This window comes from Mus pahari, chromosome 21 (genome assembly GCF_900095145.1).
Source record: "Mus pahari chromosome 21, PAHARI_EIJ_v1.1, whole genome shotgun sequence".
NCBI lineage: Eukaryota > Metazoa > Chordata > Mammalia > Rodentia > Muridae > Mus > Mus pahari.
In genome coordinates, this window is record NC_034610.1 from 3064368 (window position 1) to 3088446 (window position 24079).

At 50.3% G+C, this 24079-nt stretch overlaps 1 protein-coding gene across 3 annotated transcripts in view; it reads left to right on the forward strand.

The window, feature by feature from the left end:
- The first annotated feature begins 307 nt into the window (after positions 1-307).
- Tmem181 (transmembrane protein 181) overlaps positions 308-24079 on the forward strand; it is a 52047-nt gene continuing 28275 nt past the window's right edge. For 2 of the 3 annotated variants that reach the window (XR_003842702.1, XM_021221151.2), the window contains exon 1: positions 308-476. Coding sequence is in view for 2 of the 3 variants with exons in the window: in XM_021221151.2 (XP_021076810.1) it covers positions 346-476 (131 nt within the window). In the remaining variant the exon portion in view is untranslated. Of the gene's footprint in view, positions 477-13255; positions 13373-24079 lie in introns of those variants that run through there. The other variant, XM_021221152.2, reaches the window with a different exon arrangement.

The following is a 24079-nucleotide window of genomic DNA, read 5'->3' on the forward strand; positions in this document are numbered from 1 at the left end:
TACAAAACAGGCCCCTGGGCCGGACCTCAAGCCGGTTTCCCTCATTTCTCTTCCAATTTCTCTCCTCGGTACCGGCCCCAGCGAGGACGGCACTGGGATGCTGGCGATCTAGTTCTTGGCCTCCCTCTCCCGGGTGGGTTCCCTGGTAGACAGGCGGTAGCCCCGGCCTGGGGTGGCGAGGTGGAGCTGGCGCCTCTGTGCGCGCCCCCTCCCCAGCTCCCAGACTCTGCTCCTCCCCCTGCCCGGTCCCGCCCAAGCGCGCCGAAGGCTCGAGTGCCGGGAGCTGGCGGTGGAGAGGGGGCGAGGACGGCGATTTGCGAGGGCGGAGCGCAGCGCGGCGCGGGCATGGACGCGGAGTACCCTGCGTTCGAGCCGCCGCTCTGTAGCGGCCTCAAGCAGCTGTGCCGGCGGCTGCAGGAGGCGTACCGCGAGCTCAAGGAGGACCTTGCGCCATTCAAGGATGATCGCTACTACAGGTAGGCGCAAGGGGCCCCAGCTCTGTGCCCCCACCGCCGCGCCCCAGCCCCGGAACGCTGAGCCTCCGGAAGGGCGAGGAATGCTGACTGAGGCGCGCGCGATTCAGGGTCCAAGGCGGCCCCATGCAGCTTGGTCCTGAGTCCTTCTCCATCTTAGAACCCTGAGCAGAGAGGCTAGCCTTAGGAGCACCAGGCTTTCCTTCCTGCTTGGCTCCTCCCTCGTGCTCCTCTTTCTCCCACTCCTGCTGCCTAGCTGTTGTCACCCGGCCTGGCCAAACCCTGATTTGAGGAGCCTATCTCCTTCTCTTCCCTCTCTCTGTCTCCCCCCACCCAAACCAAAGCTAATCGGAACGAGGGCGGCCTTCACCGTTCTGCTGGGTGCTCCGACCTGGGTACATGGTCTCAAGCCCCAGCTCGTACTCTATCCAGTGAAGATGCATGTAGCGGCCACGTATGAGAGTCCAGAGGAGCTGTGGGTGTGGGTTTCTCTGAGCGCTCTTGTTCCCTCACCTGCAGTGCAGGGGCGGAGGTGGAGCCCGCGGATGCTTGGGATGCTTGCTGAGGGGCACCTTTCCCTTCCTCCCTGTGCTGTGCTTTCTGTCCTGCAGTCAAAGGCCTTGAATACCTAGTGCCTTAAGCTGTAGGGACTCTGCTGGGTCCAGAAGTGCAGGCCTTGGGTGATTGTGCTACTGACCAGCTGTGTGAGCTGGGAAAGTTACCTGAGCTGTATCTCAAGCTTCCTCATCAGTGAAATGGACAGCTTGGACCAGATTTCTGCAGGTGAGGAGCCTGATGTATGAGCAGTTTACACAGTTGGTGGTTAAGAGTGGCAACCTATGCCAGGCTCATAGTGACACAGATCTCCAAAGGCTGGGTCACCAGTAAATCTTCTCAAAGGCTCAGCAGCTTCCTCAGGCAGTATCATGACCATGAAACTTGTTACTGAATGAAAAGGCGAGGGTACTGAGCCAGGAAAATCCCTTGCTCTGTGAGCATGGTGGCCTGAGTTGGCCTTGGACCCATGTAAGGTAGAAGGAGAGAACCAACTCCAGGGCAGTGGTGGCGCATGCTTTTAATCCCAGTGCTTGGGAGGCAGAGGCAGGTGGATTTTTGAGTTTGAGGCCAGCCTGGTCTACAGAGTGAGTTCCAGGACAGCCAGGGCTACACAGAGAAACCCTGTCTTTCGAGAACCAACTCCAGAAGTTATCCTCGGACCCCTACAAACATGCTGTGCCATAATATGTCCCTGAGATTCAGACATCACACACGCACGCGCACACACATGTAATAATAAATTTTAAAAGCATCTTGTAATGTAGTGATGTGGTGCTGAGACCCTGTGAGCCCCATAATCCCACCAATGAAGCCTCCTGGGAGATCTGGAAGGTAAAGAAGCTCACAGGTGTTTCAAATTGCATTGTTGAAATAAGATAATCTCCCACCTCTTTTCCTACATGCTCCCCGCCACTCTTTTCCATATCCACGGGGAATATTGCTTTGGTAAAGGATCCAGCAAAGAAGACCAAGATCCCCAGGCAAGTAGCAGAAAAGAGAATAAGTCACTCACGTGGTTAATCTGCAATTGGGTCATTCTATCTACACATGCAGCTGCTACCCAGTATCTCCTGTGCCTGTTTTACACGTGAGGGATTTTGTCAGTGAGCAAAAAAGACTCATGACTAAATTAAGGAGCTAACAGAAGCCAGGAATTTCATATTGTCATGAAAGCAAGCAAGACTAATCAGGAGACACTTTAAGAAGAATAAGATGCTCAGTGGATGGGGCAGCATGGAGGAAAGTTACAGAAGAGGGAGGAAGAGGACAACATGCCTGGAGCCATAAGATTATGATCTTAGGCAGAGTCAGGTTGATTAGAGCCTTGATCTATAAAACCAAGACCAGCCGTGATAATAAAAACACTCTGTCAAAAGCAGCTGAAGAGAGAAGGGTTTGCTCTGGCTCACAGTTTAGGGGTATCGTTCATGATTGCTGGGAAACCCAAGTGCCAAGAACTTAAAGCCGACATACAGTATGAACATACAGACTAGGGAATGGTGCTGCCCACAGTGGACAGAGGTCCCTACCTCCATCAACACAACCAAAACATGCCATCTCCAAAGGCATGTCTAGATGGCCTGTCTTCCAGGTGATTCTATATTCTGTCAAGCTGACAGCTAGCATTGCCCATCACACCAGCGAATACAGATTGCATTAGAATAGCAATGTGAAGGGATCAGGGTTACTGGGGGAAATGGATAAGCAGTTTGGCTGCCTGTCCTATGGCAAGCATATGACTCTGTCAGTTGAGTTAGATTCTGAAGACAAATTTCGCCACAGTCAGAAAGGGGCAGTGATTAAAGCTGCCCCCTGCCATGAGAGAAAGTGGACGGCAGTGTACTTTATACTGTCTCATGTGACAAAGCACTTTGCAGAGAACCACAGAGACTTCCGTAGCAGGGAAGTCTTTTATTAGGTCACGGAACTATCCTCAGGTGCTCCTCTGAGCCTTTATATTGGTGGGCTATCCCTTTGTGCCCCAGCTGGAATGTTCTGGTTACAGTTATAGCTGCTGGGTCTGCCTCACTGGCAGGCGGACTTGCTACTACACTGTTAGCAGCTTCTCCTCTCACCATCTTTGTTTCCTCACGCGTGATTAATAACTAAAGTGCACTGGTCCTTTTTTATCCCCTGGAGGACCAGGGACTAATCTCGCATGGTTGACAGTTTTCTCTAACAGGGTAAGGCAAGGAACACAACTGTTAATGACTTGTCTCCTAACGATGGCTGGCCCCTCCATCAGCTGGTACGGCTGTGTGCCTGTCAATTACAAAATCTGCCCTTAGTGGAAGCTGCAGCCATGTGTTCAAAGGACTGACAGTCATCTCCACAGATGAGAAATGACAATTGTATTGCCTGCCAAGAAAGGGAAAGTGGAAAGGTTGTAAGCTGGGGAGCTGAAATCCTCGGCTTAAGTTCAACCCTTTGAGAACTCCCTGGGTTTCGAGGAGCCACTGAATTTCACCATGGGATCACACCAGAAAAGTGATGCCCCTAGCTGTCATTTTCACAAAGATGTTTCGTGTGGAGATTACCCCCCAGAGATGTACTCAGCCAGAGATGACAAACACCACTGTAGGTCAGCCTGAAGGTGAGGTCAGACCACTTCTTTTTACAGTTGACTGCCATCCGGGGATGGGGGTGGGTAGTAGTCATTTGGATTGCTTCTCATGTTCATGGGGAGGAGTGGCCGACTTCCATGGATCTCTTCAAAAAAGAAAGAATAGCTTTAAATCCAGTGTGTTCCCCACCAGTGGCAACAGTGAAGACAGACATTCTCACAAGGACTTGTAACATCGTATACTTCAGATGGGGCACAAGTGAGTGTCATCTCTGCAGACAATTGGCAGCGTCTGCAAAGGCTGCGTATGCATTTAGCCAGGGTTTCCTCCTGAGTGTGGTGTCTCCTATAGAGACACAGACAGGAGTCCATTAAGACACAGGAAGCTGTTCGTATCAGAGCAGGTCTGTATTGATATCAGTACAGTATAATGTTCCCAAGATGGAAGCCAGCCAGACATTCATCTTCAGTAGAGCAGAGGAGTGCACTGCATGGACTAGAAAGTGAAATATTTTGATGGCGATGAACACTTTACATCTGCACATGGCAAGAACCTTACAGTGTCAGGCTGAAGAAGCTAGACAGCGTATACTTGGTTACCTGTGCCATGGTCTAGCAAACTGAGCTAACTGGCCAATGATACTGTAAGGTCCCACTTAATTTAATATTTTGAGACAGTCTTATGTAGCCCAGGCTGTCTCTGAGACAGAATCTCCTGTAGCCCAGGCTATCTTTGAACTTGCTCTCTAACTGAAGAAGACCTTGTGAACTTCCAACTCTCCCATCCCCACCTCTGTCCATCACACTCAATTGTGTTTATTAGGTCACTGAACTCCTCTCACATGATCCACCGCACCTGTACTCATTTGTATCTGGTGCTAGGGATCATTTGATCCCTAACTGTATTTGGTGCTAGGGCACTCTACCCACTGGGCTACATCCTCAGTCCCCAGAGTTGTTCTGTTCATAACGGAGCTGCAATCCCTCCTGCTTTAAATACAATTAGACTTGGGTACCTGGGTGGATATACTCTATGTTGAATAAAAATAGATTTGGAGCTGGGGAGATGGCTCATGGGTAATAGTGCCAACTGAGTCGTACCCTTAGTCTCTACACTGCAGTTGCAATATACATACATACATACTTACATAAACACATACATATATGATACACACATACGTACGTAATACATATATATATATATATACACATACATACAGATAGCCGGGCAGTGGTGGCGCACGCCTTTAATCCCACCACTTGTGAGGCAGAGGCAAGAGGATTTCTGAGTCCGAGGCCAGCCTGGTCTACAGAGTGAGTTCCAGGACAGCCAGGGCTATAAAGAGAAACCCTGTCTCGAAAAACCAAAAAAAAAAAAAAAAAAAGATATTTAAAATATATACACAGATACATACATAATACACATACATATAAATATATACATACAGAATACAACATACATGTATACATACATACATACACAATACACACATAATACACACATATATAATACACACATACATATATACATACACATATATAATACACACAAACATATATATATATACAGATACATAATACACATACATATACATACATACAGAATACACACATACATATACATATATACATACACTTACATATATACACATATATGTGTATACATACACACATAATACACACATACATATATATACATACAGATACATAATACACATACATATACATACATACAGAATACACACATACATATACATATATACATATACTTATATATATACACATATATGTGTATACATACACACATATATATATGCACACGTGCATATACATATATGTACACACATATACATACATATATATTGTCTTAGGGTTTTACTGCTCTGAACAGACATCATAACCAAGACACCTCTTATAAGGACAACATTTAATTGGGGCTGCCTTACAGGTTCAGAGGTTCAGTCCATTACCATCAAGGTGGGAGCATGGCAGCATCCAGGCAGGCATGGTGCAGGAGGAGCTGAGAGTTTAATATCGTGTTCTAAAGGCAAACAGGAGAAAACTGGCTCTCATGTGGTTAGGAGAAGGGTTTCATTGCCCACCCCCACAGTGACACCCTTCCTCCAACAAGGCCACACCTATACCAAGAAGGCCATACCTCCTGATAGTGCCACTTCCTGTGCCGAGTATATTCAAACCACCACACATATATCACATATATCAAACAAAATGACTTGATTGCAGGGTTAGAAGCCAGGATGTGGTGACCGCAGAGGGTGCAGAACTGGAGAGACAGGTGACCCTGCACATTGGTCTGGGTGACACGTATCAAGGTGAGCATCTGCAGGCACATGCTTCTCCATTCATGTTTCATACTTCAGCAGAGAACCCGAAAGCAAGTTAGCTCCTGCGTCAGTCACTCCTGCGTCAGTCATGATTGCCTTTCCTGGGCACACTGGTGCAAAGATGGGATTAGTCTTGGCCACATTAGCACACTCTAGGAACTAAGGGTTCAGGCAACTTTCTCTGAGGTCTAGATCCTTGAAGAAGGGAGAAAGGGTAGATTGCCAAACCACAGGGGTTCTATAAGGAAGATGGTTGAGGTAATGGATGTGGGCCAGCCAGCAGCTAGTTCATAGCGTGAGCATGATGGCCAGGCTCCTTTGGAGCTCAGCCCTGAGCCATTTGTAATTTTCCATTTCCCCTACAACTTTACACTTCATTTCTTCTATCATTTTCCTTTGGTAAAATATAGAGATGATGAAGTTGGCTCCAGTGTTCTTGGCCAGAGCAGCAACTTCTAGAGGCAACACTTAAACAATACTGAGGCCTCCTCCGGGAGCGCATCCCGGCCTCCGTCTTGCTGGCCTGCTGTAGGTGCTGCACGGAAGGAGGGGTGGCAGGGGTGGCTTTGCAGCATGGAACAGTGAATGAATGTCTAGACACCAGTGCATTTACTGGCCAGTGCAGACCTATGAGAAAACAGAACTTGGAGGACAGGACATCAAAGCCATGGGGACTTGTTAACGAGGACTCTCCCTGCACATCAGAATCACCTCGAACCCATTACACACAGACACACACACACACACACACACAGACACACACACACACACACTCACACACATGGGTGGAAGGGTGAGAGCACTCAGTGGCCACTGTCAGCAGTGACCTTGGCTGGTCCTTCCTTTACACATTTCCAGGCTGCCTCGTTTGGATCAATACAACTTGGATCAATACAATATCAAGTTTAAAGTCAGAGAAGCCTGCTTCTATTTAAGTCAGAAACATGTCTCCACTTTAGCCTATGTGACTGAGTTAGTTGTGTATCTGAAGGTCATCTTCTCTCATGGGTTCAAGTTATGGGGACACTTCATTGTAGTTCTTCATTAGTAATGTTCCTTCCCTCTCTCTCCCTATCCCCGCCCCTCCCTCTTCCGACCCCTCCTCTTCCTCTTTCATGAAAGGAAACTGTGATTTTCATACATATTTAAAGCATATCTATCTATCTATCTATCTATCTATCTATCTATCTATCTATCTATCTATCTATTCATCCATCTGTGGGGAGGGTGGAGGAGTCAGAGCATTTGTGAGATCCAGTGTCCTGGGGATGGGACACAGGTCATCAGGCTTGGTGACACAAGTGCCTTTACTTGCTGAGCCATCTCACGGGCTAAGACTGATTTTTAGAATCTGCCTGTCTCCATCATTTCAAAATGAGAAAGATAACTTCATCAGCTTACTGGATGACTTGAAATGTATGAGTTATGTCCACATGTGGCTCAGTGATGGAGCAGCTCATGCTATCTTGCTGTTCAGCAAGGTCTAGGGCCCGAACGAGCCATGGGCCAGAGGGCCTGAGGCAGCACATGCACGAGGGGTCAGTGGATGCCAGGACAAGGCATATAATGCATCCACAGCTAGCCCAGCCCATGCCCACAGGCTTTCAACTTTCATATTCTGAGATCCTGGTCCATCAATGATTTTTATTTGTCTCAATTTTCCTTCAATAGGGACTCCTGTTCCCACTTCCTTTGGGAACAAGCACACTGTCTTTTTCCAACGTGTCTGAATTTCTCCCAACCTGGATCCTCTCACAGTCTTTCCTCTGTATCAGGTTAAGATGTTAACTCAAAGCTTGAAGTTCCAAACCCAAATTCTTCTCATTTTCAATTCTTTTAAATATATCCCAAATTGACGTACTTTTTGCCATTTAGAGCCCAAAACTCCATCTCAACATCTGCTCTATAAACTGTGACTTTTAAAGACCAAATGGCTGTTGTCCTCTGACATAGAGACCTCTCTCTCTCTCCTGCTAAATGATGACACCCAATCTCTTCACCTTTCCCAATTTCTTGCAGGGTCTCTTGAGGGGCTCCCACCAAAGAGAAAATTTCTCATCAACTCCAACGATCAACCCAGAAGTGCTGGCTGGGCAGCCCACTACCCCTGCCTCTTTCTATCAACTTATTGCACATGTTCTGCCCCAGCCAGGTCCCCAGTGAGCATCTAAGTGCAAGCCTTGTGGTTCCTTCCAGGCATTAGCCTGTGTTGGGAAGGATTTGACCCTGAGATGGGATGTGCTTAGAATCCTTGTCCCTTGGTTCCAGTAACTCCCTGTGCCCTGGTTCTTCTCCTTCGCCCAATGGTTTGATTTCACAGACTCTCTCCAGCATGGTCTCTTCCTGTTACTGCATGAATTAAAGTAGACCCTTCACTTGTTTCAAGCAAATAGCACCATCCAACATCCTGTAAGAGGACCTGGGGTTGCTCCTGTGTGTGTGTGTTATATATATTACAGAGGGACGTTAGCCAGGGTGTGTGTGTGAATCAGGGAGAGTTACAGTAATGGAACCAGACATTAATGACTCTTTTCTCCTAGCTGGCAGCTTCCAGGTCAAAAGGAGAGGCTGGGCAGAGGTTCCCTGTAACGTGTTATGGGGCGGGATCCTTAGCCCTCGCGTACCTCTGACCTAGACCCCCAGACCTGCCCTGAGTCATCTCAGGACTTCTGCGGTTCCCTTTCTTTTGTTGTGGCATTGAGATGACTTGTGCCTTCTGGGACCACAATGTTCACCATCTCACATTGCATCCTTCCATTTACCTCAGGCTGTATCCACGATGCTCGTGCATCCACAATGCCTTCGGCTCGTGTCCTTAGTCTGGGCTGAGTGCAGTCACAGCAGCAGAAGCTGCACCAGACCTCTTTCTTGGTGATTCAATCAAGCTTTCGTTATTTCTGTGAGAGCCTTAGGGTGAGCACCGCATTTATTTATTTATTTATTTATTTATTTATTTATTTATTTATTCCTGGCCTGTGACTCTGCAGTCTATGCTGGCCTTGAATGCATGATTGTTCTTCCCCAGTGCTAGTATCGTAGGCATGAGAGATTGTCTTGGTGTCTCTCTCTCTTTAATTGTTATTTATTGATTGATTAGTTGGTTGGTTGATTGATAGGGTCTTACTATGTTGCCCTGGCTGGCTTGGAATCACCATGTAGACCAGGTTGGCTTCAAACTCAGAGATCTACCTTCCTCTTCCCCTCACATGCTGAGTGTTCTTAATTTCTGAACTGCATGGTAGAGGTGAGTGTGTGTGCGTGCACACACACATGCATGTGGGCACATCCATGCATGCACACAGAAGCCAGAAGAGGACGTCCTGTTCCTTCATTCTTCATCTTACTCTCTCACTGAGCCTGGAGCTAGGTTGGAAGCCAGGAAGCCCTGGTAATCCTCCATCTCCACACCCCACAGTGCAGGGGTGGCCGAGGCCTACACAACCATGCTTGGCTTTCTTATTTTTAATTAACTTCTTAATTAAAAAAAATTAACTGGGTTGTGATACACACCTTTAATCTCAGCTCTCAGGAGCCAGAGGCAGGCAGATCTTTGAGTGTGAGGTCAGCCTGGTCTACAGAGTAAGTAGGGCTATACAGAGAGGCCCTGTCTGGAAAAACAAAACAAAACAAAACATAAAATAAATAAATAAAATTTCCGTACAATAGATTTTAACCATGGTTTCCCTTCCTCCAACTCCTCCTAGGCCCCTCCCACTCCCTACCCACCCAGCTTCATGGTTTTTCTTCCCTGGCTTTCCTCATGGGTTGTAGGCTCCAAACCCAAGCACCCATGTGTGCCTAGAGGCATGCTTGCCCACTGAGGCATCTCTCCAGCTCTCTCCTCCCCACACCTCTCTCCAGGATCTCTCACTGCCTGGGGATCAATACCTCTGCCTGGCTGGCTGGTCACTGCACCCCAGGGATCCACTTGTCTCTGCCTTCCCCATGATGAGGTCCCACAACCCCACCCTGCCTGACGACTTATTGTGGGTTCAGGGGTGGGGGGTGTTGAATCCAGGTCCCCATGCTTGCACGGCAAGCATTTTGTCAACTGAGTCATCACTGCACCCCCAACTCTCGTCCTAAAATATTTCGTAGCGTCTCTCCTCCTATCCTGAAACCCCTGAATACTACCCAGAATGACTCTGTGACTTTAAATGATTACTTTAGTGTGATCCAGATAAGCCAGGTATGAAAGGTAAATCCCGACAAACAGATACATTGCACCATAAGAACGCCTCAGGGAAAGGGCACCGGGAAGCGAGCTTTCTCCAAGCTACCACCTTAGGCCCTGTATGCAGGGACACAACCCTAATCCCACCACTGGTACTCCAGGTGCACTCACAGAAATCCACCATGACTGCTTGGGTTTGCTTGGCCCAGGTCACTGCCATGCCTGCCCTGGAACTTTCTATTTCTTCATCCTACCGGATCCTGAGTGTACTGGGAGTTGTTTGGTTTAGTCCAGAGCCAGGAAACCAAGAGAAAGACCCCGATCTATCTGTGTGTTCAAGGCTAAAGCAGAGCAGGTCTTCATGACCCTGGGTCCTGTAGCTGGACAGATCATCATGTGCCTAGGTCTGACCCCCTCAGCCTTTTCTACCTCAGGAGTTCATAGGACATTAGAATCCAACTGAGCAGCCTTTAGTGTGTTACTGAGCTGAGGGCCGACTACCTGCCCAAGGCACAGGCGCTTGTGCCTGCCTGCCCTCAATCCCTCTCCCTGTCTCCTGTCACCAGAGAGCTCTGGTTGTGGGTGCTGCCTCTATAATTGGGGATGGGGGCGGTGGGAGCCAGGGGTACCCCTGCCTTTCTCTGCCCCCTGTGGAATGAAGGAGCCAAACAGCACTTGGGAAGACTGAGGAAGCGGTGATGTTCTGTCTCTGTTGTCTTCGTGCACCCATGTGGACAACCAAGAGCCCCTTTAGCCATTGTCTCCCAGTTGGCACATCAAACAGTGCCCATTGAGCTTCCCCACCAAACCTCAGCAGGATGCCAGGGTGGGGATTTAGCCTCTAAGTGAAGCTAACTGTGTGGTCCACAGTTTGTCCCTTGATCTATGACTGCAGTGATGAGTCTAGGGTGAAGCTCCACGGTTTTTTTTTTGGGGGGGGGGGGGGGGGGAATTTTCTGAGATTCTGGAAAGGGCAGATCCTGTTAGGGTCAGGGTCAGGGTCAGGTCACGGCCACTGTATAGACTGGAAGCTTCTGTCTATATAGAAGCAAGCTCTAGCTTCCTCCTGCAGGGAACTGCAGAGCAGAACACTGCCCCTTCCCGCTGCAGTGAGCTGTAGCTTTGCCAGGGTCCCCAGCATTAAGGGATGGATGGCTAATGTCACTCACCGCCACTCTCTGCAGAGCGGGCACTGCTGCATCTAAGATTGTTGCTGTCAGAGTATTAGCTTTAACCAAAAAGAGGATTTCTTACCAGGATACAGAGAGTGTTCTCAGAACCGGAGCTCAGTGACGCAGCTGGTCCCAGGAAGAGCTGTGGTAGATTAGCAGACGCGCACCCAAGCCCTGGGGGGAGGCTTACAAAGCACCCATCCCTAAACTGCACCTCAGAGCTGCTTTAACTGGGTTGAGGGTTCTTAAAGCTCCCAAAGCGATCGACTGATCGGTCGCACACTTCAGCACATTCTGTGAGCCACTGTCCTGCGCTCTTTTGCTCCTCTGCCCCTTTGTCACCACCCCCAGTCTTGTCCCATCCTGTGCTCAGGTTGCCTGTTCAGTAGGAGGAACTCAGGTAAACTCTCCCTGAGGTTACCATGGAGACAAGGTCACCACCTTCTGCTGGAGTCTCAAGAAAGCCCCAAAGGTCTACCAGTCATTCCCAGATGTCTTATTTAGCATCTCCATAGCAACCTTGGCTTCTTAGTGCAGGCTCCTGTTGATCAGTATCTCCAATGTGACTTTGTCCAGACTCATGCTGTCCCTGTTTCGACTTTGCCTCCCCTGTCCTGGTGAAAACTCACATGGTTTCAGCCTCTGGCACCACACTGGCCCTTAGTGCTGACTGACAGGGGAGCTCGTTTGTCACTCCCGAGCTGCCTGGTACCTGTAGGTGCTGGCCCTGGGTTGTTTGTCTGTGAAGAGTCCTCAGCGGGTGTGTAAATTAGACTTTAACCCATGAGGAACAGGTGATAGGACGGAGCCAAGAAACTGCTTCTGGCCTCAGTTTCTGGCAGTTTCTCTGTCACTAGCCTGTGGCCCACATAATCAGCTACGTGAGGTGAAACTTCCAGCCGACTCAGAACCTCTGTGTACTCCTCTGCCTCTCTGCCTGTGTCATCTCTCAAGCTTCCAGATTCTTGATGAAATTACCAGGAAGACTGCTTCTGTCCTTGAGAGGACCAAGATAAAGATGTGTTTTTAGATGTTAAGACAGTTCACCTGGTTAACTGACAGAAGCAACCAACAAGAATAAAAACCAGGGGTTCAGAATGTGATCTGAGCCTTGCCTGGCTCTGGGGGATGAGGGAGTGTCTCCAGGATGTAGGACTTTCATTGCTTATATGATGAAAAGTCTTAGGCCAAGCAGAGCCACCGGTCACCCTGGTCAGAAGATGTGAGCTCTTACTGGTCCCTGCCTTCTTGTCTCTGATCCTATACGAAGGCCTCCTCAGTTCTCTCAAATTTTAGAAAGCAGGCAGGCTGGTAACTGGTAGTCAATCAGTAAGGACCTCCTGAATCATTTGGTTAATTCTCATGTGCACAGTGTCGTCCAGTCCATGCTAGCTGTCAAATCTTGGAAAGAGGAGGCCCATCAACAGTGACCAACAGGGGAAGCACTGGGTGGGATACTGGGCATAGCGTCCGGTTCACTATGATAGATTGGGATTGATGCGAACAACTCCTGCACCTGAAGGCCGCAAAGGTGAAGGGCGCTCGCTCTCTTATACAGGAGACCTGAGCCTGAGCTCTGAAGGCCAGAGGGTGAGAAGCTGCACTGGGCATGCTCCCTCTGCTTCTGGGTTGCACGTACCAGAAACGGGCATTAGTTTTAATGGTTGCCAGAGACGTGCCGAGGGCATGGCACATGTTAACGCCTTAACACAGTAGTAAACTTTCGAGAGATGCTAATCGTGCCTTGCATACTTCCCTCTCCTTCGGAGGGGAAGAAAAGAGGGAGCAGCCATGATGAGTGTCTGGGGACTTGGACCCAAGGCCTTTGGGGTCTGTGCCCTTCAGTGGTCGGTGGCCTCGCTTCTGGGTTAGCCCGGACGCCTACCCACGTGACGGGTGTCCGGCGCGAGCGCTGCGGGAGGCTGCCCCGCCCCGCGGGTCCGCGGCTTCCGCGCACGTGACCGCGCAGTCGCGCTCTGATGCGTTTTCCTCGCTGGTGGCTCCGGCGGCGGCGGCGGCGGCGGGACGCCGGGCGAACTCGGGACGTACCGGCGGGGGCCGGGGACCCGGGACTCGGAGATGGAACCGTAAGTGGCGGGGCGGGGCGGGGCGTCCCGGGGCCCGAAGTTAGGGGTCCCCGGTTCACGCGCGCCGCGGAACTCCGGGCGCGCGAGGGTTTCAGCAGGGACCGGCGGAGAGGGCTGATCTGCGGCTGCTCTGCGTCCGGAGTCGGTGGGGGCGCCCGGGCTCTCGCATCCGCCAACTGGAGCTGGACCACCCCCTACCAGCTGCGATCCGAGTCCCCAGTTGCCCCCGACGCGCTTCTCGGTGGCGTTTGGTGACGTGGGCACGCTGGAGCTGGCACAGCTCTCTCGTTAGATCTCTCGGGTGTTGAGTTTTATACGAGTTTTACAATCTGCTGACTTGGGACCCGAGTGGTTTCTGTAAAGTGCCGAGGTTTTAACGAGGAAAACTCAAACCCCAGGGACGCCATCCCAGAAGCTGTCGTCGACGCAGCTGTCGCTGGGGTGTGCACCGAGGTAGTGGTGAGGGAGTGCCAGGAGTTGGGGCGGCTGGGTGTGGAGGTTGGTAGGTGGCCTCGGGGCTACCGGATGCAATTCCAAGGTTCATTTGGGGGTTCTAGAGGCAGCAGGGTAACTTGGGAAGCGTTTTCTCAGAGCAAGAGTCCACGATGGGAAGCCTTTCCTCCTACTTGCTTAGAAGTTTGACTTTGGTTAATTCAGCCCGTGATGGAATACCCGAATCAGGTGGATTAGAAGCCAGCTGGAGGTGAGTTAGCCTTAGGCCTCTCCATAACTTACATTGGTCCTCACCCTCTTGGGAATGGAGTTAGGCTTCTGTAGCAAAATAGCGGCTGCACGTTTCAGGGTGTACTCACAAGCGTGGATCTACCTGCCAGTGTAAAGTCCCCGTCCTCAGAGAGGATATGAGGGGGTTGGGCCTCTACCAGATCTGCAACCCAGAAGTCTGGGTTACAGGATAAGGAACTAGACCCAGGAGGGGAAAGCCATTACTAGGGAATGGTTACTGGGAGAGATTGCAGCCTCCGGCTTTGTAAGGACTTGTTACCTATAGTGTAGCAGCTCTGGGCGTCTGCTGTCTCCGAGACAGATCTTGGACTCCGATAGGCAAGAGTAGGGTAATTTTCTTATGAATCAAAATGATGTCTAAAAAAATTAAAGAAAATTTCTTAAATGTTAACTGTGTGGTAGAGATTGTTGTATCTCTCTTTTTATTTTTATGTGTGTGAGAATATGCCATGTGTGTGTGTGTGTGTGTGTGTGTGTATGTGTGTATGTGTGTATGTGTGCTGGAGCCCGAAAAGGCCAGAAGAGAGTGTGGGCTCCCCAGAGCTAGAGTTACAGGTGGTTGTGAGTTTCGTGGGTGGGTGCAGGGAACCAAACTGGGGTCTGCTGGAAGAGTAGTGAGCTTGCTTAACTACTGAGGCGTGTCTGCGGTCCCTGCCGCGTTCCTTTTATACTTACAGTCGTCTGGGCTTCTCACTGATATAAAGGGGTTTCCCTACTACTCCAAGCTACAGATGTGAAAAAGGAAACAGGGGCATAGGGGCGAGTGAGTGTCTGGATAACTCAAGCGTCACTGAGGGGGTGGCTTCCATGGCCAGGCTCAGGAGCCCACACGCATGACAGCAGTCCACAGCTGTGTGCTCCGTCAAGGGTGTTGGGTAATCCGGCTTTGCCCTGGGTTCTGGGACTGTACAGCCTGGGCACACTGGGCACACTGGCCACACGCAGGTGGGCTGACCCGTGTCTGACGTGCTTCCTCCTCCTGTTTGGCTTGAGAGAGTGTCTGATGACCTAACCAGCATGCATCCGTGAGCCACTGGGCTTATGGCCCAGGAAGAACACACTTGATCCCATGCTTCCTTACTGAGCCTCCCTCTGTTAAAATGTGGTGCAGTTGTCAGGCTTTGAATGGCCATGTCATGCCTGTCCAATGGTTTGTAGTTTAGCTGGTTGAAACTTCAGCCTTCAGGTCCCCCTACCCCAACCCCCTGCAGAAGTTTCCTGTCAAATGTCAGTCATTTAAAAGGTGACTGTAAGCTGGGCGTGGTGGCGCATGCCTTTAATCCCAGCACTCAGGAGGCGGAGGCAGAGGCAGGCGGATTTCTGAGTTCAAGACCAGCCTGGTCTACAAAGTGAGTTCCAGGACAGCCAGGGCTACACAGAGAAACCCTGTCTCGAAAAACCAAAAAAAAAAAAAAAAGGTGACTGTAGAGAGGTCATGAGGGGGATGGTAGACCCCCCTTCACAAAGCTAGCCCCTCACATGATGGGAGTACATTGTAGGTTCAGATCCTGCTCCTACCGCCTGCTGACCTGAAACCTGCCCCCCATTTCCCCTTATACAACATGGCCTGGTAATACCTGTGCCCAGCGTTAGTTCCCCGGGTAGCTAACCCGGTGCCAAGAAGGTACACAGGAAGTAACAGCTTTTCCCAATCAGTGGCTGGGGCTAAAGGTGCAGAGGTTTTTTGCACAGTGGATCTCCAGAGATATGATGCTAAGGTCTAAATTTTGGTCTGTTCTGCTTTGTATTTTTCAAAAATAAGGAGAAAATCTGGGCATGGTGGAGCATGCCTGGAGCTCTTGGTCATATCTGGAGAGGCTAAGGCAAGAGGGTCTCTTGAACCCAGGTGTTTGAGTCTAGCCTGGGCAACAAATTAAAATCCTGCTTGAAAAATGAAACAAGTTGCTGGGTATGGGGAACATGCAGAAGCAGGTGGGTCTCTGAGTTTGAGGCCAGAGAGTTGTACAGAGCGGGCTCTAGGCCAGCCAATGCTACATACACCACGGGGGGTGGGGTGGGGGAGAACTATAAATAAATCATAACAAAAGAAGGTCCCCCTTCCAAGCAAAGAGCGTGCAAGTGATAACTAATGTAATCCGGATTCAGCCACTTTCTCACTACGCTCTCGAAACAAGTTTGTTCTGTAGATAGATGGCCTGTAACAGCAGCCTTCTAAGGACTCGGCTTATCCCTGTCCTATGGAGGAAGGAGAAAATGTCACTTGCATGGTAGAAAGTGGGGACCCAGGCTTCTGCGCACAAAGCCAGGACACTGAACCAAGGAAGAGATTGTTCTTACGCCAGTTGTGAAAACTCTTCACTGGGGTGGTAGATTTAAAAACCTTTTTCTACCAAAGTGGGGGACCTGGGTATGAGTTGACTGAGTAAACCTGTCCTACTACGGGATGCTACAGGTTGGTGCTTCCTCTGGAGGTGTCTTCCTGCAGCATCCACCTGCTTGCGCTTTGAGATGGGTCTCTTACTGAATCTGCAGCTCACAGATTTGGGTAGAATGGCTGCCAGTGAGCTCCAAAAATTTACCTGCCTTTGCCTCCTCGATGCTGGGATTACAGGCGTATGGTGGGCTGTGCATGGGGTACATCTCACTCAAACCACCACAGTAGCTGAGTTTTGAATGTGCCAAGTCTGGTGTCTGTGCAGGCCAGGTGATCTTTTGTGTTCCTTACAGGTGACGGTTTGGGCTGTTGTTGGGGTACTGTAAAGGTGATGATGGTTGGCAGGGGCACCCTGAAGGGGCTCTCTCACACCCTCCACTCAGCTAAGTCCCTCCTTGTCGTTTACTTCCAGGTCCGGACAGTCATTAGCTCTTGTCCCCTGCCTTCTGCAGTACCGTTTTATGGACTGAGGAGCCTGTGTGGCATAGAGAAGTGCTTAGTGGGCATCGTGGTGGGGGCAGGGACTCAGAGGCACTCAGCCAGGCTAATGGAGACTGAACTTTCCAGCTGTCCATGCCAGGATGCTACGTGCACCTGCTGAGGGAGCACAGCCGTCGAGGACTGTGACGTGGATGTTGGTCAGAGAGCCTTTGGACCAAAGTGTCACGGAGTTGCTTTGCCTGCCTTTGATGTAGAAACAAAACCAGCCACAGATGCTACTAAAAATGGACCTGGGTTGACTGTTCAGCAGAGCAGAGAATGTAGTAGAACCCAGAGGAAGAAAAAGATAGGCCGGGGCAGAGAAAGTAGAGCTTTGGTACCCTGAAGTGATCGGACATTTGCCATGTATAAGACACACACTGTGAGCAGCAGGCAGCTCTGGGCTGAGGAGGAGGGAGAGCAGAACAAATAGTTGGTCACGTCCAGCAAAACCCTCAGTCCTGAGAGGCAGCCTGCACTTTCTCTCACAGTGGTTGGGGTGTCTCGTCCAAGGCAGGAGGGGCACCTGGGGGCTGGCTCTCGTCGATCAGCCAGTGGCAGTGGGAAGGGCAAGGCCTGCTGGCAGGATGCCTGATAACTGTCAAATGTTGAAAACATGAAAGATGCTGGCAGATAAGGATGGACTCTCTTACCTGTGGGCCTTAGTATTTTGAGTTGGGGGAGGACATGTGTACTCATAGGAAGCTTTTTGGCTTTAATAGACAGTCTTGCAGGAAGTGGCTTAGCTTGCAGTGGGAACATGAGCTCAGTTCCTCAAAAGTCGGTGGCTTAAGGCCAGGCTCCAGTGACTTTAGATGGCTCTGTCTTTCCACCTCCACACCAGACTGCTTGTGGCATCCACGATTCCGGCTTAAGCAACTAGGACCTCAAGTGAAGAAGGCTGTTGGCAGAGCAGATGATGGAGAGGACCAGGAGATTTGGGTCAGACGAGTCACATTGAGGTCTCTTATTGGATCCCTGAATGGGTCAGGCAAGTGGATAGTTCCATAGGGGTCTGGACTTGAGGGCTAGTTGGAGATGGAGGAGGAAATTCTTCCTCATCTCATCCCGAGATAAGCCGAGACAAGCTGAGGAGTGAACAGAATAAAGAGGCGGGGAGCAGCATGTGTCCCCGGTAGACACCTGTGTCACAGAGAGCCCTGTAGCATGATTTGCCCGTGTGCCTTGGTGTCTCCACAGACTTTACCTCAGTAGAAGCAGTCTCTTGTGAAGCGCTCATGGCTGTACATATGAGGGGCAGCAGGGCTTGGACAGTTTTGGTTACGGCAGCAGTTGGGGATGGGGGTGGGCGTTCCAATGAAGTCATGTTGTATTTCTCTGGGAGATAAGTCTGTGGCTGTAGACAGAGCCCAGAGCATCCACAGGAATGGCCTGTTTCATTGCATTTGGAAGATCTTCCAAGGACGTGCCAGGAGTATAGGGCATGTTCGTGAGATCCCGAGTCAGGAGAGGTTGATAGACCTAGAGAGGGAAACTCCATGCCATAAAGGACCGCAGAGAGCCTTTGGGGAGTGGGGTGGGGCGGGGTCACAGAAGTCCTCCGCCTTGGAGAAGCAGGGATTGCTTGTCACTCCCTAGCATCTCACACTGGCTTAAGTGAACCACAAACGGTAGTAATAGGTAATGGCCAATGAGTCTGTCTTAGTTGCTTTTCTGTTGCTGCAATGAGACACCACGGGCAAGACAGTTTACAAAGATCCTCACCATGATGTTGGGGAAGCATGGCAGCAGATGAGGAGCGGCAGGCTGAGAGCTCAGGTCTTAAACTGCAAGTAGGAAGCAAAGAGATAACTCATAATGGCACACTCCCCCCCCCCCCCCCACACACACAATGATATCCGTCCTCTGTCCTCACCTGCCCAAACAGTGCCACCAGCCGGGAACCCAGTACTCAAAAGCCCCAGTCTGTGCGGGACATCTCACTCAAACCTCTGCTGTAGCCGAGTTGTGAGCTCTACCAGGTGCTGAGCCTGGCGTCTGTGCAGGCCAGGTGAGATTTTGTGTTCAGGCCTGTGTCCCAGAGGCACAGTTGTAGTAAGTCCCCTGTTATCATAGTTACAATGTGGGCAGCCATGAGAAATGGGCTTCTGCTGCAGTGTGTCCTGAGAAGGTGAGAGTGAACGTGGGGTAGGATTTGCACGGCTGGGGGAGAAGAGAAATTCAGGTCAGGGGAGTGTGTGCATGGACTTGCCTGTAGTGTGGGGGTGGAGAGGGCGTGGGAGTTAGGACTCACCTTTCCCTGAGTTCAATTCCTAGGACCTACATAGTGGAAGGAGTTGTCTCGGAGCTCTATGTGTACATGACGGCATGTGGACACACGTGCACACCCTGCCCCCTGTAAATTAATAATGAACATAATGAAAAATACAGCATAAGCGGTAGAGGCAGAAAGTAGCAAGTGAAGGCAGGGTTTATCGTTTGGCTCTAAGCCGCTTGACCATGAGGTAATGTAGAACTCCTGAGTGGAAATGCCTGGAGACAGGTCTTTAGAGTTGGGTAGGTGTGAGCAGAGCCTTGCGTGGTTCCTGGAGGTGGGGAGGGTAGAAAAGGGAGACAGCCGGTGTGTGGAGAACTCATGGTGCGTGGTGTCCAGAATCCCCGACTGGGGGAGTTCAAGGTCATGGTAGCCACAGAGCTGCATGGGCCTCTGATTTTTACCTCAAAGCCCTGTGTATAGCAGCTGTAGAAGTGGTCTTTGGTTGTTTTGACCCTGGAGGACAACAGACTTTCCGTGTCACTGAGACCTGCCTGGTCCAGCCAGCTTGACATTTCAGCCGGTGAGATGGGCAGTTGGGATGCATCCGCCAGGCTGGTCTCTGGTGGCTGGAATGGCTGTTCTGAAAAGGACTGCTCATTTCTCTCAGCTTTGGGACCGAGGCATCTCTTGCTTGGCCATAAGTAAGTTATAGACTCAGAGTTTATTAAGGATAACATGAGGATTCTCAGCTGTCAAGCCCTTCAGATTGGGAGCTGGGAGAGCCATGGCAGGGATGGACAGGACATCTTTTGCATGTGACCATCCTGTGTAGCCCAGCGCCCCGCTGAACCCAGCACCGGTGGCTCCCTGGGGCTGCATCTCTCAAGCACAGGGGTTAGTTTGCTATCCTGTGACTTCTTCCCGCTGATTTGGGTGGCTTGATTGCTAAATCAGGGAACTTTTGCTTGGGTTTAAGTGGAAGCTTTTTGTTTGTTTGTTTGTTTGTTTGTTTGAGACAGGGTTTTGCTATATAGCCCTGGCTGTCCTGGAACTCACTTTGTAGACCAGGATGGCCTCAAACTCAGAAATCTGCCTGCCTCTGCCTCCCAAGTGCTGGGATTAAAGGCGTGTACCACCACGCCCAGCTCTTTTTTTTTTTTTTTAAATTAAAAAAATATGTATGTGTAATGTATGTGTGTAGAGATGTGGAGGATCAAGGTTAACTTCGGGTCTTCTGTCTCTCTCACTTTATTGTTTGGTTTTTGTTGTTGTTGTTGTTGTTGTTATTGTTTAGTTGAAACAGCCTTTCACTGAACCCAGTGCTTTCTGAGTGCCAGGGATCTGTCTGTCTGTGCTCCTCAGTGTCAGGTTAAGGATCAGTCTGTCTGTGCCCCTCAGTGTCAGGTTAAGGATTTGTCTGTCTGTGTCCCTCAGCGTCAGGTTAAGGATCTGTCTGCCTGTGCCCCTCAGCGTCAGGTTAAGGATCTGTCTGTGCCCTTCAGCATCAGGTTAAGCAGCCACTACCACGCCCAGCCTTAACATGGGCTCTGGGGATGGGCCTCACACTTGTGTAACGAACACTTTAGGCACTGGGCCATGTACCCAACACCTAGGTGGAACACATAGGAAGAGAAAATGTTGGCGGGTGCCTGTGTGTGTGTGTGTGTGTGTGTGTGTATGTATGTGTGCGCGTGCACATATGTGTACTCAAGTCCAGAGTTGTTTCTGCCTCCCCAGTGCTAGGCTTACAGGTGTAATGCTGCACCTGGCTATTTTATGTGAGTGATGGGTATTAAACATGGTTCCTCGTGCTTCCTCTGCCAACTGAGCCAAAGTGGCTCTTGTCCTGGGAGGGGGAGGGGAGGCACATGTTATTTACATTTGAGCCGTGTCCTCAAGCACTTCCTAAATGTCTGCTTCTTTCTCATCTGCTGAGTGACTGAGTGTAGGGTGTCAGTGATGCCTTTGCGTGTTGAGATGAGATCTCTCTAGCCCTGGCTAGCCTCATGCTTGCTATGTGTACCAGGCTGGCCTCCATCCTACAGAGATCTCTGACTCTGCCTCCAGAGGGCTGGGATTAAAGGCGTGCCCCGCAGTGCCTGGCCAAATGATGCACTTTAAATTCCAGGTTTAAAATCTAACCTTCCTTTGCTTTTCTCTGCCTCCAAGCCTCTGCTTTTAGCCGTTGGCCAAGGAGTTCTCCTTGTTGCTTGATGTCTGACCACAGGACCAGGCCACTGAATACAGTGCAGTCGTAGTTCACAATGGCTCTGAGATCTCTGAAAGCCATTTTCAATCCATAGGAGAGTGGCATAGATGTCACAGTTTCTGGACGCCCCTCTCCAGCCTCCCCCGGTCCCAGCGTCTCCTGGAGACCTGGCACATTTTTCTCAGTTGGCACCATTAATATGGGTGAGATACTGTTAGCTAACTCTGTTTGCACTGTTTCTGCCACCCAGTCCACTTAGCTTTGTGTAAATTTTGATTTCTACATGGAAATGTCTTATGCAGTTGCCTAGAAACCTTCCCTTCTTTACAGCATTAAAACAAACATATATTCAAACACACAGTATAAAGAAATAGACAACTGGGTCACAGAGGACGGGTGAGAGCGACACTTGCTCTCCTGCCAGGACTCAGTTCCACGGGGCTTTTCCACACGGGGATTAACTGGGTCCTATTGCCTAAGGCTCCTCCCTCCAGGGAAGCCACAGGTGCTGCAGTAGCAGTGACAAGCTGGGCAGGCCCGTCAGCCCCAGATCTCAGCTTCGCTGGAAACCCAGAGTGTGAACTGCAAAGCGCTGGGAAAGCCACATTCATCCGGAGGACCTGTAAAGTGATTGTGGAAGTCGGAGCACAGCCAGCATTTCCTTCAGAGCTCAAATTCTCCAGTTAGCCATTTCCCACCTACCTCTGTGTCCATTCTGACTTCCTTTTAACTGTCGGGTGAAACTTTTTTGACGTAGTAACAGATTGTACTGGCTAGTTGTATACAACTTGACACAGCCTAGAGTCATGAGGGAAAGGAACCTTAATTGAGAAAATGCCTCCATAAGGTTCTGCTGTAGGGCATTCTCTTAATCAGTGACTGGGGGTGGGCCCAGCCCATCGTGAGTGATGCCATCCACGGGCTGGTGGTCCTGGGTTCTATAAGAAAGCTGGCTGACTGGGCCCTGGGGAACAAGCCAGTAAGCAGCACCCCTCCATGGCCTCTGCATCAGCTCCTGCCTCTAGGTTCCTGCCTTGTTTGAGTTCCTGTCCTGGGTTCCTTTGATGATGAGCAGTGATGTGGACGTGTAAACCACTTTCTACAGTGTAAACCCTTTCCTCCCTTTGTGCTTTGGCCATGGTGTTCATCACAGCAATCGTGACCCTAAGACACAGACCATTAGGTTCCACTAATCCCAAAGCTAAGAATATCATCATGGCATCTGAAGCCGACAGCAGGGATTTCCTGTTATGCTGTGACCTGCCTGCCTAGTGGCCCCACTGATGTACTTAGTAAATGTTTTGACTGTTAAAAGTTGATGTAGCCACTCCCACGATGGAACATATCATCATCAAAGCAACATGAGTCCGAGTACCTGGTCCATGGTCACTCACCTTTAGCTCAGAATAAACTCTCTCTTACGCGCTCTTTGGAGAGAGCTGTGTTTTATAAAGAAATCTGGCCCCTTCCCAGAGGCCAGTTCCAGCTGATAGCCCAAGGCCCTCGTGGCCCAAATTTGAGCCAGCAGCACATTGACCAGTTTCCCTCTCATGCCAACAGAATGGTTTATGGGTCCCCCCAGGGAATGCAGTCCCAGGGATGCCTTGGAGCCTCCACTTGGTCTCATACCAAGTGAACAGCGCGGGACAGCGGTCTGAAAGTCAGCCAGCCTGAGTACTCACTGGGTGGCTGCACAGGCCTCGCAGGGTTAGCAGTGCCACATCAGATTGGCGGTGGCTCTCAAGCCTCACCTTTGTGCGGAGACCGCCCAGCCCCAGGGTTGACTTCCTGCCTGCTATCCGGAATTTCAGGCACACGTGGAAGGGAGGGGTGTGTACCCTGAGCACAAGTCAACCTTTCTCTGGGTTTCCAGGCCACGCCTCTATCTGGGTTGATTCAGATTTCCTGTTGCTTTCAGCTTCCAAGTCAAGTACCTGGCTGAAACTGAGCCCCTAGTTCCTCCCTAGGGGGTCGGCCACCTCTTTAGGCCTCTAGTGGGCTTGGCCACTTCCTAGCAACACTGCTTTTTTATTAGTGAAGCTAACTGGAGTACAAGCACAGTTCAGACCTTAGCTACTCTGCAGGGCACAGTAGCCTCTTGGTTTGCCTCTCTAATAACGCAACATGGAGTACTGATGGGGAATTTTTTGTTTTAACGATGATGTATTTCCATTTTTAAATTGTGTGTGTGCACATGTATGTTTGGGGAGTCAGGGTCAGAGGTATGTGTCATTTTGCCCACTGAGGCCAAGAGGGCCTCAGATCTCCTGGTGCTATAGTCTTAGGCTATTGTGAGCCACCTGATGTGGGTTCTGGGAACTGGACTCAGGTCCTTTGCTAGATAGAGCAGTACATGATCGCAACTGCTGAGCCATCTCTCCAGTGTCCCCGCGCCCCACGCTCTGTTCTGAGGGAATGTGTAGGTGTTCAGCCCTGTGAGGGCCTCTGTATTCCTCTAGGTGACAGAAGCTTGTGGGTCCCTGATGGAGGGAGGGATTCAGAAGCAGGATTCTGGGAAGGCTGGGATGCTCTTCACCAGGCTGGGGATCTTCAGCTGGATCTCAAGCTATGAGGGACCCTGAGCCTAAGCCTGAGGCCAGATGGAAATGGCTGGTGCCTCTGGTCCTTGGCATTCTCAGTGTGGGCAGTGGTAGCTCTCTG